Source organism: Vigna angularis, chromosome 10 (assembly GCF_016808095.1).
Source record: "Vigna angularis cultivar LongXiaoDou No.4 chromosome 10, ASM1680809v1, whole genome shotgun sequence".
Taxonomy (NCBI): Eukaryota; Viridiplantae; Streptophyta; class Magnoliopsida; order Fabales; family Fabaceae; genus Vigna; species Vigna angularis.
The window spans coordinates 6,388,410-6,405,347 of record NC_068979.1 but is presented as its reverse complement, the minus strand read 5'-3'; the positions used below and the strand labels follow the sequence as shown (position 1 = coordinate 6,405,347).

General features: G+C 33.6%; 2 protein-coding genes across 12 annotated transcripts; both read right to left on the bottom strand.

The window, feature by feature from the left end:
- Positions 1-1,125: 1,125 nt before the first annotated feature.
- On the bottom strand, positions 1,126-7,366 carry LOC108335729 (BES1/BZR1 homolog protein 2). Of its 11 annotated transcripts, none has more exons than XR_008245701.1 (8): positions 6,895-7,366; positions 6,011-6,788; positions 4,584-5,524; positions 3,611-3,660; positions 3,319-3,526; positions 1,960-2,022; positions 1,750-1,874; positions 1,126-1,392 (listed from the first exon to the last, which is right to left on the bottom strand). XR_008245701.1 is itself a non-coding variant. In XM_017571850.2 (2 exons), the coding sequence occupies exons 1-2, from the start codon at positions 7,117-7,119 to the stop codon at positions 6,090-6,092; spliced, it is 924 nt and encodes a 307-aa protein (XP_017427339.2). In that variant the 5' UTR covers positions 7,120-7,366; the 3' UTR covers positions 5,766-6,089. The 11 variants fall into 11 exon arrangements, 1 of the variants encoding a protein (XP_017427339.2); XR_008245700.1 differs by having other exon boundaries at positions 1,750-2,022; positions 4,584-4,649; positions 5,304-5,524; XR_008245704.1 differs by having other exon boundaries at positions 1,750-2,022; positions 3,319-3,494; positions 4,584-4,649; positions 5,304-5,524.
- Positions 7,367-11,265: 3,899 nt separating this feature from the next.
- On the bottom strand, positions 11,266-12,878 carry LOC108335730 (BES1/BZR1 homolog protein 2-like). Its single transcript, XM_052869608.1, has 2 exons — positions 12,389-12,878; positions 11,266-12,282 (listed from the first exon to the last, which is right to left on the bottom strand). Exons 1-2 carry the CDS (start codon positions 12,611-12,613, stop codon positions 11,584-11,586), a joined length of 924 nt encoding a protein of 307 aa, XP_052725568.1. The 5' UTR covers positions 12,614-12,878; the 3' UTR covers positions 11,266-11,583.
- Between the last annotated feature and the right edge of the window lie 4,060 nt (positions 12,879-16,938).

Sequence of the window (16,938 nt, the reverse complement as noted above, 5' to 3'; positions counted from 1 at the left end):
ATAAGTTCAAAGATATCCATATATTCTAAGGGTACTTAATACCCTTGAACCATCAATCTTCTTCTTTTGTGACTTAACCTTTGTCCTAAGTTTTGACTTCTTTGTTCACTACATATTTTTCCACTCTATTAAAATTCTTCATTTCATATGAAAGATGTTTAACCAAATAAGCTCAAAAATATTTATTTCATTGTAATTTTTTTGTTTAGTGACAGGCCTTTTTACATCAAATCTAATTGTGTCTGATGTAAATGATTGTATTTATATTGGACCTATAATAATGTTCGACAAGTTTACCTTAAAAATTACTATATGTCCGATATAAATTTACATACCTTACAATTATGTCTAACTTATGACTAACATAAAAAAATCAAAAATAATTAATGTAAAATATTTTTGTTGTGTTACTGATCATAAGATTGTGTAATTTAAAACAAAAGTAATATGTAATGCTATATTATAAGAAAACTTATTACATTGTAATTTAAATTAATAATAAGTATTTTATGAAATATGAATAAAAGTGGTTGATTAATTTATCTCTTCTTCGTCTAGAACCTCTTAATTTGAGGTTTATGAGTAAAAAAAAGTTAATAATATATTTAACTACTTAGAATATTTTATTTAGTGAAGGAAACCAAGTTTTGAAATATAATCACTACTCATCTAATTACATAAGTAAATGACCTTCAAAATTTATTTAAATAGTGGAAAGGAAAGTGAAAGAATAAGAAAAAAAAAGTGAATTGGAATGAAAAGATAGACTCTCTTTATATTATAATATCGAAGAGAACTAATAAATTTTTTTTATAAAATGTCATTTATATAAAAAGAAATAAGAGGAATAAGTTCGATTTAATATGTGAAATTCCTGATTGACAACATTTTTAAACTTGCATGTCAACCAAGTGTCATAATTGATTATGTTATTAAATATGTAAAGAGCAAACGTTATCAATTATGACTTATGTATAATTGACTATACACATGATGACTTATAATTATTTGGTAGGTACCTGCACAATTATATTATTTAGAAAGCTAAATAATCAATTACGAGTGGAAAATAATCATTTAGGTAGTTGCATCATAGTATGGAAAACCAGTAGAATGAGAATTTAGACAAAAACACTTAACTACCTCACTTGTTGAAACAAACCAGATTCAAAACTATTCCAAACTGCAATGAGAAAATAAATCTCTCAAACCACAACAAGATTCCAAAGCTGATTGCTCATTAACAATATTTCATGTGAAATATTGCAACTAGCATACCACGACACAAGCATTAAATCAACATTGATTGATTGGAAATGATACAGAATCCACTCATAACAGTAGCCCATCTCTGTAACAGTAAGGTAGCACCGGGAAGGAAAGCGTTTATTACTACATAAAATCAAAAGTTGTTTATATCAGTCAAGAGTATTTATAAAAAAAAAAAGGAAAATAGAGAAAGAAAGAAAGAAAAACACATAAGGTAAATAAAGAAAGACACGTAAGAAACACTTGTCATGTGTTAAACTATCCAATACCCTTCCCTCAAGTTGGAAAATATATGTTCAAAGTTCTCAACTTGGATACAATAGTTTAAAAATTAACATTATGAAGGGTTTAATAAAAACATCAGTAAGGTGATTGCTTGACCGAGAGGTAGAAAAGATTAGCATTTAATTTCTTATGAACTATGTGTTCATTAATATCTATATACTTAATTCTTTCGTGAAAAATAAGATTGAAGGGAACCTGATGTGTAACTTGATGTCACAATGTAAGATACTCAACTCTGGAGGAGGACCAAGACACAGTAGTTTTCCTTTTAGACTTTCAAGATAGCACTAAGAAATCGGCAGAAACCAGTAGTAGAACGCCTAGTTTTTAAACATGAAGCCTAATCAAAGTCATTGAAGACCTTCCTCTGAATGTTAATATCAGCAGCAAAAAACATTCCTTAACCTGGGTTGGCCTTAATGTAATGTATGATGTGTTGAACAACTTGATGGTGTTGAACAATGAGAACTGAGTAAAAAGATGCATGACAAAGGTAATATTTGGGCGAGTGTTAGTTAAGTAAAGAAATCTCCAAATAAGTCTACAATAAGTAACAGGATCGTGAAAAGTGGTTTGTCTTCAAACAAGATAGTAGTATTACACACTAAAGGAATAGAAGAAGGCTTACTATTTAACATTCCACTTTCATAAAAAATATCAAGAGCATACGTGCGCTGACAAATATGTATTTTTTTGGCAGATCTAGCAACTTTTGACCCGAGAAAATATTTGAGGTGACCCAAGTCTTTGATTTTGAATTTAGAATCCAGAGTTCCTTTGATGTTGTTTATATCATCCATTGAATTTCTAGTAAGAACAATACTATTTACATAAACAATAAGAGTAGTGAAAGTAAGTGAAGTTTTTTTAATGAATCAAGAATCATCTAAATAAGATTGAATGAATACAATGTACTTAAGAAATGAAATAAAGATAATTTTTCAAACCCTACTTGCTTGTTTTAAGTCATACAAAACATTTCACTAAAAATTCATTTAGTAACAAATTAATAATTTTAAAAAAATTATAATTTTTAATGATATAACACAGGATTAAATAAAAATATTTTTAGTATTATATATATAATCTACATATTTATTTTATCGTATATAATATGTTCTTATTTTTATAATCGTAATAGAAAATTATATAATTTTTAGTTTTCAAAAAATCAGTGTATTTGTCTTGATGATATTGATTGAGTAGTGTCAAAGTGTAAAAAATTCAAAAGAAATATTTTTAACTTGGACATACATACGTGTTGGTCATATAGAGACTAGCATTTAAAAGTCCGAACTTCATAGGATAGGAGTGCGTTGCAGATGGATATTTTTTAAGGGTATTATTATTTTGACACTTAAATTTTTTCACATATTTTATATTTCAATCTCTCTATTTATATCTACAAAATTTAATTTTTTTAACGATCAAAATATTCTTAAAAGTGAGTTGTCAAATTTGTGTGAAAATATTTTTCATTTTTTAAAGTTCCCATATGTATCATTAAGTTTCATAGGAATGTTATACTTTTATCGTATCACACGTGGATATGCTCAGTTGAAGAGTCGTTTCTAAGCTTCATAGGTTATATTTGATGAAGAGCAGAATGATGAGTTAAACATTCCTTATAACAGTCAATGAAGAAGGATACAGGATTTGGGCTGAAGAAAAGGATGGAAACAATGTTAGAATGGCTTATAGGTTGGTCAATGGAAAAGTGATTAAAACTAGAAATCTGCAAGAGGAAGCAAATCAGAGGGCTACCTGGAATATGAAAGCACCTCGTAAGATCAACATATTTTGCAGAGAGACAAGGGTGGACTGCCATGCTATCTTTGTTGTTTGTGAGGCAAACATTGAAAATCTGTCATGTTCTTTTTGTTGCAACAACAGCTAAGGATGCTTCTATATGTGGGACTGCATTTGTAGGGCAACTGATTCTGAATAGAATCAACCTTGTACAGCTAAGAGGCTTGTGGTGATTGTTGAAGAACAAAATTGAATATGTGAGGAAAGAACAACACGGAATGGAACCAAGTACGTGCAAAGCAATTACCTTCTCCAAATCCAGATTGTTGGGAGGCGAAGCATTGGAGCTCCTTAAAGCTACATATTGGATTAACAAAGAACAATACACAGATGTCATATTTTAAGACAGAATGCAAGATGATGATAGACAAAGTGAATGGTAATATACAGAACTATTCGGAACTTGAAGCTATTATTTTTCATTATAAGGATTTAATCTCGCACAATCCAAACTAGAATTTAGATAAACATGCAGTCCATTTTTTAGCAAGGACACCGTCAGGTTATACAAATTTCATGCCACATAATTATGCTTCTATTTATATTCATAATTTGAGCAATAAAAATGAGATAATGGGTCCCCAAAAAAACAAACTGATCACAGGTACGAACAGATCACACACACTAAAGTATTACGACTGGTTCCGTTATAAGCAGAACACATTCCTCATGAATAAGGTATTATAAATTCATAATCGGAACAAAAAATGTTTTCAAAAATAAAATATGATTAAAAAAAGTATAAGACTAAAATTTCATAAATAAGACAAAAATTAAAAACAGTTTACAATTTCAAAGTTTTTAGAATATAAAACACCACAAATAGTTAAAAGTTAAATTGCATACAGTTTACAAGTTCATTTATTATATAACAGTAATTAACTTAAAGATGTACAAATTAATTTCATATTTATATTATATTTTTGAGTATATGAAGAAGTAGATAAATCATATAAATTTCGTATAAAAGAAGAACATTCAAATTCTTTTCATAAATTAGTTTTTTTTTTAATAATAGTTAGAATCATTCTAAATAGCCTATGATCTTCTCGAACAATAAAGTCGTAATATACAAATCAAATAGATTGAATGAAAGAAACAAAGAATTAATATTTCAAAATATTATGTTCTTCTCCACTCTAGCCATTGTCCATTAATGTTAAGAACATGAATACGTAAAGTGTGGGATTTACGGATTTTAACAAGCTCATGGTACTCACCTTTAATTAGTACAAAACCATCTGAAAGGTAAACTCTCAACCTGTATACCCCATTTCTTTCAGCGGCTGCAGTTAAGAATAAATGGTTGACAAAAACATTCACATTTAAGTTAGCTATGTCACAAAGATTCAAGATTCATGTCCCAAATTTAATGATCTCTAAATATCAATATTTAGAGAAGTCCACATGCTCATCTTTTGTACATAAAAGGAGAAGAAATAAAGAATTATAGAATTAAGATTTCTATATAGAAACAAAAACAACATAGTTGGTACAAAATTATATACCAAATATGTTACTTACATAACAATTCCTACGTTGTTCACCTCCAACAACATTTTTATAGCATCGACCACATACTTTTACCCTTATTCCTACCTTCTTATAAAAATATGATGGTATAAAATCATGATTTATTTTAGAAGTTTCAAGTGATATTAATAATATTTTGGTACTATTTCTGAGTTAATGAATTATAATAAAAGAAATTAGTCACATTGACAAAATTAACCCATATATATCTCCTGATCATGAGATAACAGAAATGCTGCCGAATATCAAATTCAAAATTAGAAACATGACTAATAAATCATGCGATGACAAATATCCTCCGAAAACAATGCAAAAATATTTGCACATTTCATACGTAGGAGACTCTGACTTCCTATCTTCCATGAGAAGAGAAAAAAGAGGATAAATATATCCCAGGATCTTCAAACCTGCTTTTCAGTTTCTCGCCCGGCAAAGTCACGAACTGCCAATGCCGACATAGATAATCACTTGCATATCAGAGTTGTTTCATAGTATCTCAGCAGTAAGTGCTCACGCAACATACAACTTAGAGTCGAGAATATCCCACAAGAACGAAACATAGTAAAGCTTATTAAGGCTAAGTATTCCGTTAACAAGTGCAGCATACTTAGCATAAAATGACTATACGCTGAAACAAAAATGAGCCAGTTTAGACGAAGAACAAGAAGTTCAAAAACAGCTCAATTGAAAGTTATAGATAAATGAAAAAAAGCTCCAAAGCAATGCCCAAATCATCACATAATCATTAATCTTCCCGCTATCTCACCTCTTCTCACTTGACATCAGTGATTTATATTATACGCACAGTAAGCTTCCCAATCTTAGCACATATAGACTCAAGAGAACGATGAACAATGGACAAGAAAGGAACATGAATAATGAATAAGAGGATAAAATTAAGAATATCACCGAGTATTTCCGAGTCTTAGAAAGTGAAGATTAAAAGTCTGAAGAAAACACTTGGAGAAGATTGCTTCTAATGCAACCTTTGAACAATTAAAAAGGCATTTTAATGAGTCAAATTCCATGATGTAATAGAACACCTAACCACTGGTATATAAGAGACACTGTACACATAATTAGAGAAAAAATAGAGAAATATATGAATAACAACCAATTAATTGCCGGAAGAAAGCAAATGGAGAGGATTGCAATTGCATCTGTGATTCTTTAAGGTAGTTGTCGAGAACAAATCAAGCTTTTCCGAATCCGAGAGTAAGGTCCAAATCATCCATTCCCACCTCGTGTATTCTCTCACCCTCCCAAGGCTTTACTCTGCCATTCTCGAATTCAAAATCGGAGACTCCTCTGCCTATCTCCGCAACGGAACCCCAGTGTACGCCCTCCTGAGGAGCGATCTGGTGCATAGCGGGTTTCATGAGGTTGAAAGTAGGGGAAGGGGGGCCGGCGGGGATCTGACCGTGAAAACTAACCCAACGGCCGGAGGCAGAGTCAACGGTGGAAGCGTCGGACTCGTCGCACTCGGGGATGGTGGAAGTCGCGACGTGGTGGCGGCGCGAGGGACTGGAGGGGGCGGAGGTGGCGAAAAGAGGGTGGCGGAAGGAAGCGTTGGAGAGGGAATCGAAGTCAGCCTTGCGCTTGGAGGTTCGGGGAGAGGAAAGAGGTGGGGTGACAGGGGCGCTGTTGGATATCCTGAGAGGGGGAAGGTTGGCGGGGATTGAAGTTATGTTGCGGATGAATGGGATGAGAAAGGAAGAGGGGTTTGCGTCAATGCGAGTGGGGCTGGGGAAGGAGGAAGAGGTTGGACTGGCGTGGTAGGAAGGCACTGGACTCGGGAATGACGAAGATTGTGGACTTGGCTGAATCGAAGAACACGCGCTTATGTTGGGTGGAGTGCCTCCAATCTCACTTCCCGTGGGTCTCTTGCATCCCTGTGTCAACATAAATGGTAATAATTAATTATCCATTATCGTGGAGAAAGAGTGATCGCAGATCTGAGCCTGTGATGTGATGAGACGAGTGATTATCGAGTTTTACCTTTCTGTAGGTAGTGCCATCTTCTTCCACGATCCAACCAGCTTCTGCGCAGAGAGCTTTGAGGACCTCGTTGTTGTCGCAGTGTTTGGGAAGCTTGTAGTTACCCTGAGCTCGAAGGCCGGCGTAGATCTTGGCAGCAATCGCTCTCCGTCTTCTTTCTCTCCTCTTGTTGTTCTCCCTCTCCTTCCACGTCGGCATCCGCCCCGTCGATCCGCCGCCGGTCATCGTTCCGGCGAACCTAAGTCCGTTCTGTTTTCCTCTGCGTCACAAAAAGTAGAGGAGCTGTGCGTGTGCTGTGTGTGCGTGACTAGAACAAAACCTGAGCGAGTTTGATTCAAGTTTCTTTGGGCCACTGCAGATGAAGAGAGAGATGGAAAGGTTGTTGCTTCTCTTGCGCTCTTCTCTTCTCTATCCCACCCTTTTCCTACTGCCGTAGTTTTCACTTCGCTGATTCTTTATTTTCACACGCCCACACGAATATATATTATTTCAGGAAAGTCTGAGAAGAAAATTATGGAATAACACTTCAATTTTGTTTTGAAATATTTGAGATGTACATTCTTCAATTTTTCTACACCTATAAAATATTTAATAAAAAATAATTATTTTAGGTTTCCAGATAATTCTTCTTGAATTATTTTTATTTTAAAAGTATATTATTATATTGTTGGTGTTAAATAAATGTATACTGTTGATTCATGTATATATGTTATTACTCTTTCGTTCATCTCATCTTTTTACCCTTTTTACTTGGATTTTTTTTATTTAGTAGTTTTTTTTTCCTTAACCCTTATTATAACAAAATTAGTTTGTGTCTTAATTATACTCTTTCTTCCTTTTCTTAAGTGATATTCTCTTTATAACTCTTGTATTTCAATTTTATGTAAAACAATAAATGTTGTATTAAAAATTATTTTTCTCAAACAAAATTACTCGAGGTCTTTATTTTATTTTATTTTTACAATAGATATTCTCTTTTCTTTTACTTTTTCTGTGGGATAACACATATTCTTTTTTTCTTTTATAAATTGACTTGGTTCATAACATAGATTAAATGTAATAATCATGTGTGGAGTTCTGTAACTTTTAATACTTAATTATGGATTTTTTGATAAGTTTTATGAAACAAAATGTTAACATTATTTCTAAGAAGAAAAACTCTTTAAAATATATATTTAAAGGTGTTTCTTACCAAAAGAATCAATATATGTAGTACATTAACTAATTTTTAACAAAGAAATAAATGAACGTAAGTTTAAATTATGCTACATAATCATACGTTTTGGGATTTATTGTTCTATGCCCTTCCTTATGTGGTCAATTACATTGTTTGCACATAAAAAGAAACATGGAGTTGATATTAAACTATGAATGCAAAGAATTCCTGCCATTCGTTCATATTCCAAGCGTTTAAGAGAGAGTTCTGCAAAAGTAAATCTTTACCACGGTTTAATTATATTGTTTTAATTCATTGTCATTAAAAAAATAATAAAATAATTATGTTGAGAAACTTCAATACTGACACATTAAAATTTAATAATTATTTGTCGTTAGATAAAAAAAATGAACAGAAGACATGTGCATAACATAAAATTCATGAAAAAAATTACAACTTAAAAAAAGTAGCCAACATATTATAAAATAATCTAAATATATGAAAATAAAATAATAAATGATTTATATTGTTTTCTATGAAAAACAAATTAACTACTCAAAATATAACTTCAACGAATTATAGATCAACTATTATCTAAAAATAAATTAATAATCACCTAAATACAAAATTTAACCACACAATTATATTTTAATATATTATATTATATCGTTATTATGATATTTATTTAAAACATTATCATAAGATAAAATATAATATATTATTATTATTATTAAGAAAAAGAATATAAAAGGTTATATAAAAATATTTTCGTAATAGGATAATTCACTTTGATTCCACTCTTTAATATTGATAATTGTTGGATCAATATTTGTTTTCTCCCTTCATTATTGAAATTCGAGTCACTATTTTCTATATCTCAATTTGAAAAAAAGACAATCTAGAGTTACCAGATCACTAGGTTGAAACTCCAATAAAAGATGACAAGAAAACACGCATAAAATGAATAGAGGTGCTAGCTTGTAAAAGGTATAACCTACCCAGCTCGGTGAGCATTTTACCTTTGGAGAAGCCGAACTGCATTTAATGTCCTCCAACGCAAATTTCAATGAAATCCTAAATAACCTTTTCTTGGATGAGTGAAGTCTACGTCATTAACTAGGTTTCAATTCTATGAAACAGGTCAATAAAAGTTTTCACTAACTTCCCACCATGAGCCACAACATCCTTAACTAAATTCTCAAGAAAGATCTCTCAGTATTTTTTAAAAAAAAAAAAAGTAGTATGCAAATTCATGGATAAAGAAACTTTATCAAAGGTGGCAGTTGTATCATTTTCCTTTCTGTTACTTCTTTTTCTTTGTTTTTTTATTTTCCCTTTAGTTTTTCTTCCTCACCAGAAGCATCCAGATTATTTTTATTTTCCATTTTATTTATTTGCTTCATCAAATGAATGTGAAATTAAAGATCGTTGCTTTTTTTTAAAACAGGTCAAATTCAGATTTCTCATTTACAATCAACTTTGAAGTTGAAGGATTTTGGATTGTTTAAATAGTCATTGAATAAAAATGTGAAATACATCTTACAAGATTCATCCAAACAACCAAACCTATATTCTACAGGATTTGATCCGATCATTGCTAGTATTCATTTTTCAAATAGGCTGAAGTTGAATCGCAAGAAAAAAGCTCCATCGATGTTGTTCAACCACTAAGGTAGAAGAACCATTTCATCAAGATGAAGGTAGACGGGTTGAAACATGATATTCTAAAAAATATATTTAAAGAATAAAAAAGTATACCCAATTCTAAGTAACCAATCTTTATTAGTTTAAGTGTTTTAGTAACACGTGTAATGGTTATAACATATTTATCCATCATAAAACCACGGGATTAATCCTGCACCCTTTGATGTATCAAAAACAAGAATTTGCAATCTCCATCGAGCGGCTTTCAATCACCTCATAATAGATAATCAACTTAATTTTACAAGCACATCTTAACCGCAAAGGACTCTCACATTTATACACAAGCTCTTCAGTGTTTGTCATACTAAGAAGGTTGACAAAGAAACTGACATTCAAACATGTTATGCAAACACTTAGATTCAGCTCCACAGTTGAAGAAGCTCGAAATACCAAATTACCAATCTGTCAAACATTGTCCACTTCCAACCAATAATTTTGTTTCAGCAAAAACCATCGCCTTTAACTACCTTCGTTTATTTGGGTTACGCGACAACTCGAATTTTTGTTTCTTAAAAATGACAAATCAAATATATAAAGAAAAAAAAAATTAACATCTTTAAGAAAAAAGACTGTTATAAAAGTGCATTCCTATAGTAACGATATTTATGCTTTTTCTTCTTTGTTGAAGAGTTATAGTGAAAGAAATTAGTCTTCTTTGATAAATAAACATAATTTGTCATAAAAAGAACTTATCATAATAAACGCAAATGCCACTGAATATCAATTTCAAAATTAAAATAACATACAGATTCTGAATCATGCCATGAGAAACATCCCCTTCAATCAAAGGAAAAAAGGTCGCACCTCATACAGAGTAGGAGATGATATGGCTCCCTCGCCAATTTATGTTACAATTTTTTTTTAGATACGAAATTTCCTGTACGCGACAAGTAAACGGAAACGGTGGGAAATGAACAAGAAAAGAGACAATTTTTCTATTCTTCCATCAGAAAAGAAAAGAGGATAAATATATTATTAGTCGATCTCAAAACCTACTTTTCATTTAGCCATCTGGCAAAGTTACTTACCAGTCGATGTTGAGACAGATCATCACTTGCATATCCAATTGGCTTCCATGATATTGTCAAAGGTAGGAATCATAAAGCTTACAAGCTAGCCTCGTTGATTTCCCACGAGAACGAAACATGTTAAAGATAAGTGACTCGTTCTGTTAACAAATGCTGCATACTTAAGATTAAATGATAGAAGAACATGTTTCAACAATGCACCAGTTTAGACACCGAATACAGAAAATATAGAATAACAAAGAAATCTTATTCAAGCAAATAAACTAAAAGATGCAGTAAACATGGGTATAGTATAAACAAAAAAATGTTCCAAAAAATGCCCAGATCACCATGTAAAAACTACTGAATGATCAAAGATTAACACGTCTCAGTATATATCACCTCTTACCACTTGATATCTCCCACACATCCGAATCTTAGAACATCAAGTTTGAAGAGTCGAAATAGAACGGTGAACAACGTACAAGAATGGAGCATTAAAAATGAATAAGAGGATGATGAAATTAAGAATATCACCTAGTTTTCCCGAGTCTTAGTAAGTGAAGATTAAAGTCTGAAGTAAACACTTGGAGAAGATTGCTTCAAATGCAACCTTTGAACAATTAACGAGGCATTACAATGAAGTCAAATTCCATGATGTAATAGAACACCTAATAACTGGTATATAAGAGACACTGTACACATAATTAGAGAGAAAATATATAAATATAAGCATAACAACCAATTAATTGCCCAGAAGATAGCACATGGAGGGGATTGCAATTGCATCTGTAATTCTTTAAGGTGGTTGTCGATAACAAATCAAGCTTTTCCAAATCCGAGAGTAAGCTCCAAATCATCCATTCCCACCTCGTGTATTCTCTCACCCTCCCAAGGCTTCACTCTTCCATGCTCGAAGTCAAAATCGGAGACTCCTCTGCCTATCTCCGCAACGGAACCCCACTGTACGCCCTCCTGAGCAGGGATCTGGTGTATAGCGGGTTTCATGAGGTTGAAGGTAGGGGAAGGGGGACCGGCGGCGGTCTGGCCCTGAAAACTAACCCAACGGCCGGAGGCAGAGTCGACGGTGGAAGCGTCGGACTCGTCGCACTCGGGGATGGTGGAAGTCGCGACGTGGTGGCGGCGCGAGGGGCTGGAGGGGGCGGAGGTGGCGAAAAGAGGGTGGCGGAAGGAGGCGTTGGAGAGGGAATCGAAGTCAGCCTTGCGCTTGGAGGTTCGGGGAGAGGAAAGAGGTGGGGTGACAGGGGCGCTGTTGGATATCCTGAGAGGGGGGAGGTTGGCGGGGATTGAAGTTATGTTGCGGATGAATGGGATGAGAAAGGAAGAGGGGTTTGCGTCAATGCGAGTGGGGCTGGGGAAGGAGGAAGAGGTTGGACTAGCGTGGTAGGAAGGCACTGGACTCGGGAATGACGAAGATTGTGGACTTGGCTGAATCGAAGAACACGCGCTTATGTTGGGTGGAGTGCCTCCAATCTCACTTCCCGTGGGTCTCCTGCATCCCTGTGTCAACATAAATGGTAATAATTAATTATCCATTATCGTGGAGAAAGAGTGATCGCAGATCTGAGCCTGTGATGTGATGAGACGAGTGATTATCGAGTTTTACCTTTCTGTAGGTAGTGCCGTCTTCTTCCACGATCCAACCAGCTTCTGAGCAGAGAGCCTTGAGGACCTCGTTGTTGTCGCAGTGTTTGGGAAGCTTGTAGTTACCCTGAGCTCGAAGGCCGGCGTAGATCTTGGCAGCAATCGCTCTCCGTCTTCTCTCTCTCCTCTTGTTGTTCTCCCTCTCCTTCCACGTGGGCATCCTCCCCGTCGATCCGCCTCCGGTCATCGTTCCGGCCAACACTAGCCCGCTCCGCTTCCCTCTGAACGTCAGAAGAAGTACAGAAATTGTGTGTATGCTTGTGCCTATGTGACCGGAACAAAACCTAGGCGAGGTTGATTCAAGTTTCTTTGTGCAGATGAAGAAGAGGAAATGGAAAGGTTGCTTCCCTTTTAGATTCTTCTCTTCTCTCTCCCACCCTTTTCACACTGCCGTAGTTTTCACTTCATTAACTCTATTTTCTTTTTCCTTTTCCTTTTCACTACCACATATATATTCTTCCCATCCATAAAATGTAGGAGAACGGAAGAGACACGGACCCCACGCAAGGGGATCAAGATGAATAATATTACCATACTGGTAATGATAAAAATGGCTCTTAATACATTCTCGATATATATTTACAAAAGACACTCTGCTTTTTTATTTGATCCAAACCACATATTATACCGTTAAGGATAAGCCGTTAAGTTCTCTAATTAATACTCTACTAAGCAACAATACGTTTTTTATATAGTTTAATTTACTAATCAAATCCTAATTAACTGCAGGAAAATCATATCCTGGTTTTAGTATTTACTTAATAGAAATTGAACAGAAATATACACATTAAATTCATTCGAATTTTTAATATGTTTGTTTAATGATTGAGAAGATTGTTAAAAAAAGTTGATTGGGATAATTTAGAATCGTTTTGTGTGCATACATATTTTCATTTCTTTTTCCTATTTGCCAATTATTAATATTATAAACCTACGTGATATAAAGTATCCATAATTTGAAGAAATATAATTTTATTTAGCTTTTCCATTTAACTGTGAATTTGGATTTGTTCTTTATGTTTAAAATAATTTCTTACTCAAAACTAATGAGAAATGTTTCAAAAGAATCACAAGTAATACACCAAACGTACAGATCCGAAAATGATTTTGTTATAAATATCACGTAAATGAGCTTTTTTTCTTTCGCATAGGATTTTGTTTTTCAATGCACGTGATTAAAAGTTAATACTAATCAACGCGATGAAAGAATTCAATCTCTACTAATTATGTCGTGTCTTTTTTTCTTCGGTGATAGGTTGAAATAAATTTGCAAATCTTTAGAATAAATTATTAACATTTGTGTTCTTTACATTTTCTTAAAAAGTTTGTCTCTAGTTTTTTTTTTATTACTTGTTTTAAATTTGTCCGAAAACAAACAAGGTGTTCAGGCTGGAATACACTAAAAGATATAAAAGGATGCTCAAACAATTAGTTGGAACGCGTGGAGCCCATAGGACTGGGCAGCATAAAAAAAGTAACAGTGTGACGAGGAAGTAGTGAAATAGTAAATGCAAGGAAATTTAGGAAAATGAATTAAAAAGGTAGGATGGTTGTGATATTTTGAAGTAAAAGGAAATTAATGTAATATAATGGTGGTGGAATTTGATTTTAAGTGGCGTGGCGTGGAAAATGAAGTTTGTTGAAATAGGAAATATAGCATGGGTGACCTAACACACCTTCCCTTCATGGAAGGCACATGAGATGTTGGTTAAGAATTAGCATCCTTACATCCTTACAGTGTAGACCTGTAGCTCAATCACGGATACCACAGTCCACTTCTGCGGCGAGGACTTCCCCACATGAGTCATACCAAATACAGGGGGGCCCTCCCTACACCTAATGGTGAGGTGCCGTATACCCTAGGTCCGCCACACACCACGCCACATTAAAATATAAAAATATTCAACGAATATGTTCCGGACAGCAGTGTCAGTTAAAAAAATATATATACTGATGGAAGGAATCGAAATTTACAAACAAAACTGACAGAGATTTCTTATATGTGATTTGCGACTCTGGGTATCATGTAAACATTGTTTCTTCTGCTTTTGTCACGTTGATTTGGTAAGAAAACCACCCAAAAATTTGGTGGTGGTACAATTACTGGTAGTAGTGTTGTACAGTAACAAGACGGGTCAAAGTAACGTTGCAGCCCACATGCAAATAAATAAAATAAATTTGTTTCGGATCAGAACCCCCCCCAAATGGGACCCATGTAGATATACGCATCCCTATCATTGTCTATATTGGTTTCAATTAATACCGGAAAACCCAGAAGAAGTGCACGATCGCTTCTCATTTTTATATCATTTTAGACAATACTCCGTCATATAAATTATTTATGACCAATCGGAATAACCATAAATTTCAATTCAGAATAAATATAAAACGTTCACACGTGAAACGAAACACGTAAACACCTCCCCCATTATTGCACACCAGTTCGTATAATGTGTGGATGGTCCCACTGCCCGTGCCAAAGGTTCATGCATCCTGTTGGATTGGATGGATATATAATATACTTCTCTCCAACCGTATACCGTGAATAATTAATAGTAAAACGCAGCGTTTATTTGAATAGTTAAATTAAATTAAGTTTGATTAGTATGGTATAGGCAGACATGAATTAAGAAGAAGGCGATGATTGGGAACATGCCCCGTTCTCCGGTAATTGGGGATTGGTCTGACGTGACGTGATGTTTAGTTGGAAGGAGCACAGATACGGACAAACCAGGAAATGAGAGAGTGTGGGATGGGACCCATCCAACGAGAGTTGAGTCGGCTCCACACGTGCGACACAGAAACCCATAATAAAGAAAGTCACAGCGTGGGTGGGACTTGGGAAAAAACTGAAATGGTTGGGGGGACCACCTTTGACGTGTCGACCGGTGTGGTTGTAACACTACAATGCGGTCCCTCTCTCTCTCTGGCACATACAGAGGATTCCCACGGCTCGGCGCGCCAATCCATTCTTTTCATGGTACAGTACCCACGAGATTAGATGCTCTCATGATTTCTGATTCACTTTCACTCTTCTGCCCTCTTCCTCAAGTCAATATTCCAGAGTTGTTCAAACTTCAATTCCTCAACACACCTTTCGATTTTAGATCACAAATACAAATTAACTTTGACTAACTTTCATGCCTCTTTCTTAATAAATCATTATCTTCTTTTCCATTTCTCTTCATTTTTTTAATTATGTTAAATGGATCTCACTCCTCTCTTCTCTCCCCTCCATGAATTCAACCAACCAATGAGAGATCATCTTCTAAACCAAACATTCATATCTTTCTCTCCCTTTCCTCTCCTCCTCGTTAAAAAAACCTAGTTTTGTCTTTCTGCTCCTTCTTTAAATAAATTTCGCCATAACCAAAATACTCATGCTTTCCTTTTTCTTTTCTTATTCTTTTATAAAAATGGAGAAGATTGTTATTAGTTAAAAAATATAAAATTCTTTTAAATACAAATTATTTGTAGGTCGAGGTTTAGTGTTCGTTCGGAAATAATCTTTAAATTACAAGTTTAAGTCAATATTTTATCTTTATCATTTGATTAAGTTAGATGTTACTTAAAAAAGTTATTTAATTGAGTTTGTGTTACTTGAAAAGAAAAATACTTTAATATAATATTAAAGTTAGTGTTTATTAAAAACTCTAGTAATAAATACGTAATAAAAAATAATTAACTACTTGAATATCTGTATTTATAGATTTTGAGATGAATTTCTGATTAATAATGATCTAATTAGAGTCTAAATAGTAACGATTTGATTTAGAATTAATTTAATTATTTTTTTTTGTTAATTTTCTTTTGTAGTTTACTTATCATTTTACATGGTACTCAGTGACAGTGCATGGTTAACCACAACTATATTGTAAAGTATGTATAGTATATATTATTCTATTTGATAAAACTCATTTCTTTTAAATATATTGTTAGTCAAACCTAGGAAACTTAATTATTATAAATTGTAAGTGATTACTACTCTTCAACTCCTCCCGTTATGTTTGTTTATTTTCAAATCTTGACTAACTGCAAAACTTGCCATTCAAGAAACACGTAATGTCCAAGAAAAGCGTTTGATTAGTGATAAATGAAAATTGGAAACTGTTCATTAGTAACCTAAAGATAATGGGTGGAAAATTTTAAATGTTTTTATTGAAAATATGATATTTAATAATATCAAATTAAGTTTTGGATGATTTTCAATATAAACATTTATTTGATATTTTGTCCCATAAAGACATAGCCAAACTAAATAAATGTGAAGACTACGGACGGTACAAATAATAATAATAAAAGTAAGAGCAATAAATAAGGTAGGGCGTAAGACTTTGCACACGTGCGTTAGAAAGGAACCAACGGGAACCGTGTGGGAACCACGGGCACGTGCCCTCTAGTCTGTTGAATTATATGCTAGATCCTTGTCTCAATTTATTTATCTTATTTAAATTAATACATAGTACATTTTAAGAAGACAACTGGTAGTTATATTAATTTTCCGCAATAAAA